This window comes from Bison bison, unplaced genomic scaffold (genome assembly GCF_000754665.1).
Source record: "Bison bison bison isolate TAMUID 2011002044 unplaced genomic scaffold, Bison_UMD1.0 scf7180017864530, whole genome shotgun sequence".
Lineage (NCBI taxonomy): Eukaryota > Metazoa > Chordata > Mammalia > Artiodactyla > Bovidae > Bison > Bison bison.
In genome coordinates this window covers 6,890,385-6,896,717 of record NW_011495080.1, presented here as the reverse complement: position 1 = coordinate 6,896,717, position 6,333 = coordinate 6,890,385, and the positions used below count along the sequence as shown (strand labels likewise).

General features: G+C 38.8%; 1 protein-coding gene across 3 annotated transcripts in view; it reads right to left on the bottom strand.

Moving 5' to 3' along the window:
* COPG2 (coatomer protein complex, subunit gamma 2) overlaps positions 1-6,333 on the bottom strand; it is a 141,166-nt gene that overhangs the window by 96,230 nt on the left and 38,603 nt on the right. For 2 of the 3 annotated variants that reach the window (XM_010831665.1, XM_010831666.1), the window contains 2 exons: positions 2,059-2,134; positions 227-319 (listed from right to left, as the gene is read on the bottom strand). The exons of the other annotated variant lie outside the window; for it this stretch is intronic. In XM_010831665.1, the coding sequence (XP_010829967.1) occupies positions 227-319; positions 2,059-2,134 (169 nt within the window). The remainder of the gene's footprint in view (positions 1-226; positions 320-2,058; positions 2,135-6,333) is intronic. 3 annotated transcript variants of the gene reach the window in all.

Genomic DNA, 6,333 nt, shown 5'->3' with positions numbered 1-6,333 from the left:
ACATACCTTTCTGATGACCAAAACCTTTCAAACACATGAAAATTTCATGCTTTTAACTGCCCATTTTAATTGTTCAATGTTCCTTTGTCAGATAAGGCATTCGTATAAAGTAACAGAAATGTATACATATTTTTTAATGTTTCATTTGTGAGAGAATCATAGTGATATTTTGTTTTTGCAACTAGAAACTGTACCATGCATGAGAATCAGCTACTTGTTCACTTACTAAGGAAGATACCAATGCTGAACTCGATACACTGGAGACTTTATCCACAATGGCCTGCTTCATGTATCTCTCAATGGCCTGCAACATTGTTCCCTAAGAACATTCATAAAGAAAAAGGCTGAAGTAAGACATTTTCATGCAAAATTACCTCTTCAAAATAATCTACAAACACAAGTCACACATCTGTTTCTGCACAAATATTCAGAATGTATTAAAAGGCTTATCATATAATTATCAGATCCCAGAGGACAGGACCCAAACAACCAAGTGGCAGCTTCAAGAAGGAACATTTTAGAGTATACATAAGAAAAGGAATAACTGCTCCACAATTAAATAAATGGTCTCAAAGTGGAGAATCCCAGTTTGGAAATATACAAGTAAAGGCTGAACCTACCAGAGGTATTATAAAAGGAATTCCTAAACGGGGATGCTTTTGAAGTCATTTAGATACCTCTATGTGTAGCACATATATTGGCTGGTCAAAAAGGTCATTTGAGCTTTTGCACATCTTACAGAAAAACCCAAACAAACTTTTTGGCCAACCTAATATTTTTCATATGGATCTCAGAAAGTTCTATAAATGAATTGTAAACTCTGATTATTTCAAATACATAAGAAATTACATGTGGAATATGCTAATTATATTGAGTCCTCAACATGAAATCCTCTGAAAATAAAGTTCTTTTTAACTTACCTGGAAGAAAGTTTAGCCCCAGCAAGGATGGTACACACACCAAGCTCAATTACTTAGATGAAGAGAATCTTATTGCTAGCCCTGGCATGGTCAAGTCTTATGCTTTCGATTTAATGGTAAAAACAAAAGCAACCACAACAAAGTAACGCACTGAAAAACATTAAACTATTTCTATTACTCCTTCTAGGATCCAGATTTACCATTTAATCCTGCTCAACCTTTGAAAATTGAATGCAAATGTATACATAAAATATACCCGATCATGAATATAGCCAAGATCTTATTCAATTTGCTTGGCAATGCCCAGTCTGCCCTTTATTTTAACCCTTCCTGCAAAGTTCCAAGAATGGGACAGTCTTACATACTCTGTAACCTCATTCCTTCTAATACAATAGACTAAGTCAAGGTTAAACACCTGACTTAGATCCAGGTGGACACAAGCCACTGGCTAGCTGACAGCTAGTCAGACTTTCTCCTAAATATTTAAATGAGGAGGCTTGAGCCTCATAAATAATGGATCATAATAGTAAATACCTGGAAATCTTGCTGTTGAGATCCTTACAGCTGTCCTATTTCTAGAAAGTTCTGATATCTGGTTGTAAGTTTTACCTCAAATTCTGAGAGATTTGTATTTTGTAATAAAGTTTTTTTTAAGCTAAATTTGGGACTTCCCCAGTGGTCCAGTGGTTGAGACTTCACCTTCCAGTAGGTGGGAGGGTCAATTCTTTGGTCAAGGGGTTGAGATTCCACATGCCTCTTGGCCAAAAAAACCAGAACATAAACAACAGAAGCAATGTTGTAACAAACATAATAGACACTTTGAAAATGGTCCACATCAAAAAATTTTTATAAAAATAAAAAAGCTAAATTCAAATGGCTTTTGTTTCCTATGAGCAACGTGCTCTATGACAAAAATTCATGAGAGTAAATATGGAGAGAAATAGACTAATCTAAATAAACAAAAGAAAAAAAAAATCTAGAAGAAAAAAAGCCTGGAGCCACAAAAGCCTTTCTGGTAGTCGTGTTTCTCTGCTGCTGCTGAATCACAAAGTCAGACAAGGAATCCTACTAAATTTACATGGCCACCTGCAGATAAACACAGGTCCCCTTTGATGCCTCAGTAAAGCAAAAAACTTACATCAGTGATTCTGCAGAGAGCCCTGATGGCTGGGCCTCGGTACACATCTTCCTTTCCAGTCATGTCCTTAGTCAGACTGAGAAAAATCAAATTATTACCATAAGATTAAAGTTTTCTCTTTTGTGGAGTCCACCCATACTTAATTCCACTTGTCCCCATAATTATTTTAATGAAACTACTGATTCAACAAATATTTATTGAGTATCTTCTTTGGATAAACATAAAAATTATTGGATAGAAGACCATTTTAAATCTAAAGAACACAGCAGGGAGCAAAACCAAGTCTTTGCCTTTATGGAGCTTACGTTCTACAGGGAAAAGAGACATTAGTCACATACACTAAGTACATACATAATTTTAGGTCTATCCATGACTCTGCAATCTCATTCCTTTTTATGACTAAGTAATATTCCATTGTATACTCATTCCTGGCATAAAAAACAGACAATGACAGAGAGCCTCATGCTCAAATCCCAAGTTCCCCAAACCTAACTCTTTAAAAGAAAATGACTGATAGCCAAAAGGCACACGAAAAGATGCTCAACATCACTAATTATTAAAGAACTACAAATCAAAACTCACACCAGTTGGAATGGATATCATCAAAAAAATCAACGAACGATAAATGCTGTAGAGGGTGTGGAGAAAAATGAACTCTCTTACACTGCTGGTGGGAATGTAAATTGATATAGTCACTATAGAGAACAGTACAGAGGTTCTGTGAAAGTGAAAGTGTTATTTGCTCAGTTGTGTCCACCTCTTGACAACCCCACGGACTGTAGCCCGCCAGACTCTTCTGTCCATGGGATTCTCCAAGGCAAGCATACTGCAGTGAGTTGCCATTCCCTTTTCCAGGGGATCTTCCCAACTCAGGAATTGAACCTGGGTCTCCTGCATTGCACATGGGACTCTATAGCATCTGAGCCACCAGGGAAGCCTAAGGAGGTTCCTTAAAAAACTAAAAATAGAACTACCATATGACCCAGCAATCCCCTCCTGGGCATATACTGAGAGAAAACCATAACTCAAAAAGATACACGTACCCCAATGCTCACTGCAGCACTATTTACAATAGCCAGGACACTGAAGCAACCTAGATGGCCATCAACAGAGGAATGAATAAAGAAGATATGATGTAAAGTGAAGTCGCTCAGTCATGTCCAAGTCTTTGCAACCCCATGGACTGTAGCCTACCAGGCTACTCCATCCTTGGGATTTTCCAGGCAAGAGTACTGGAGCGGGTTGCCATTTCCTTCTCCAGAGGATCTTCCCAACCCAGGGATTGAACCCAGGTCTCCCGCATTGCAGGCAGACGCTTTACCGTCTGAGCCACCAGGGAAGTCCCAGGGAAGACATGATACATATATACAATGGAACATTACTCAGCCATAAAAAGGAATGAGACTGCAGAGACATGGATAGACCTAGAGACTGTCATTCAGAGATAAGTCAGAAAGAGAAAAACGAATATTGCATACTAATGCATATATGTGGAATCCAGAAAAATAGTACAGATGAATCTGTTTGCAAAGCATAAACAGAGACACAGATGTAAAGAACATACATATGGACACCAAGGCGGGTAGACTGTGAGGATAAACTGAAAGCTTTGGATTGACATATATACCCTCCTATGTAAAAACAGGTCACTAATGAGAACCTACTGTATAGCACAGGGAAAAATAAAGAAGGTACAATCTTCTTTATTGTAGGACATTTGTTTTTAGGACATTTGTTAAAGTAACCTTACGAATGAATTTCAATATACATTAGGTGCAGACAAATATTGTTTGATTCCAATTATATGAGATACCCAGAATGAGAACAAGACCCAGTTTCCCCCTCAGTCAGTCTATCCCTTCGGGAAGCTCCATAAGCCTCTTATCTTTCTCCATGAGAGGGCAGACAGACTGAAAACCACAATCACAGGAAACTAACCAATCCAATCACATGGACCACAGCCATCTCTTCACTCTTACCATCTCCTGTTTGATCACTTCCAATCTGCCTTGATTCATGGACCTAACATTCCCGGTTCCTATGCAATATTGCTCTTTACAGCATCAGATCTTGCTTCCATCACCAGTCACATCCACAACTGGGTGTTGTTTTTGCTTTGGCTCCATCTCTTCATTCTTTCTGGAGTTGTTTCTCCACTGATCTCTAATAGCATACTGGGCACCTACCGACCTGGGGAGTTCGTGTTTCAGTGTCCTATCTTTTTGCCTTTTCATACTGTTTATGGGGTTCTCAAGGTAAGAATACTGAAGTGGTTTGTCATTCCCTTCTCCAGCGGACCACAGTTTGTCAGAACTCTCCACCATGACCTGTCCGTCTTGGGTGGCCCTACACGGCATGGCTCATAGTTTCACTGAGTTAGACAAGGCTGTGACCCCACAAGAGACTGTCCCGGACTTGCCTGTGGGTGTCTGGGAGTCTCCAGCAGAGGTGTGGGTTGGTGGTGGCCTGCTGCAGGGTTGGGGGCATTGAGTATAGCAGTACATGCCTGGGATCTTTTGAGGGAGGTCACCATTATCTTCATTAGCTTCACCATATTTTGGACCCAGGTAAAGAGCAGGGAGGGAACACAGCTCCACCCATCAACAGAAAACTGGATTAAAGATTTACTGAGTCAAATTCATAGAGTCCAAAAATACACTGGTACGTGCCAGGGGCTGGAGGTGGGGGTGGAGAGGGGAAATGGGGAGTTAAGAGTTTAATGGGGACAGAGTTGTAGTTTAGGAAGGTGAAAAATTTGGGAGATGGATGATGAGAGTTGCACAACAGTGTGAATGTACGCCGTGCTACTGAACTGTACAGTTAAGTACGGTTAAAATAGTATGCTTTATATTTTGTGACTGTGTGCATGCTTGGCTGCTCAGTCATGTCCAATTTTTTACATCTCCATGGACTGTAGCCCACCAAGCTCTTCTGTGCATGGGATTCTCCAGGCAAGAATACTGGAGTCGGTTGACATGCCCTCCCCTCCAGGGAATCTTCCAGACCTAGGGATCGAGCCCACTTATACCTGTGTCTCTTGCACTATAGGCAGATACTTTTCCTGCTGAGTTATGGAGAAAGACTTTTACCACAATAAAAAAAAAATTTTTTTTTCTTCTAAAATAATTACTTCAAGATGTCTCTTTCTCAGGAATGGCTTTCTAAAATGACAACTGTCAATGATTCCAGACCCTTCTAAGGAGCTGCAAAAGCAGGCAGGGGAGCGTGGACTGAGGTACAAAATTTCTTGTCCCTAATTTTAAAAGGTTTCTAATCTTTAGACTATTCATTCTTTTGTATTTCCTTCTCCTGTCTTCTGTGCACTTATAGTACCCTCAAATTGACTCTCCATCTCCTCTCTCACTCAGTTCCCCTCACATAATCCAGAATGGCCTCCAACTCACTTCATCAGGGCACCAAGAGGAGAAAGGCTGAATAATTGACAGTCCTTCAGTTTCTTTCATTTTTCAATTATTAAAGTATTTTACTCCTGTAACAATCCATTCTCAATATATTCAGAAAGGTATAAAATATAAAGTCTAAGTCTGTCCTCATACACCCTAGCTTGTAGTGCCACTCAACCACAAACAGTCATTGTGAATAGTCACTTATGTTTCCTTAAGGAAGCTCTTAAAATACATATTTACAACCACAGGGGTTTATTAAAATGCATGCCAATGGATATCCACTCCTCTGGTACCTTCAAATATACTTAATGATATAATCTGAGAATCTTTCCATACGGGCAGATTTTTTTTAATTTTTAGATATTTATGTTTTAAAAAATATATAAATGTATATCTAAAATCTTTTTAATGGCAGCACAGATTTTCATTGTTTGGATACAAATAACTTATCAACCAGTCTTTTTCACAAATATTTGCATTTTTCCAATTAGATAAAAACTGAGGTTTGGCAGGATTAGTTCTTCTAAGGCGTCTTTCCTTTGCCTGTTGATAGCATGGAAGTAGTCATAATAATGTATAAACAAAAAAGCATGTAAAAGAATGAAACCAGAACACTTTCTAACACCATACACAAAAATAAACTCAAAATGGATTAAAGATCTAAATGTAAGACCAGAAACCATTAAACTCTTAGAGGAAAATGGGCAAAACACTCTCCAGCATAAACCACAGGAGGATCCTCTATGACCCACTTCCCAGAATATTGGAAATAAAAGCAAAAATAAACAAATGGGACCTAATTAAAATTAAAAGCTTCTGCACAACAAAGGAAACTACAAGCAAGGTGAAAAGACAGCCTTAAGAATGG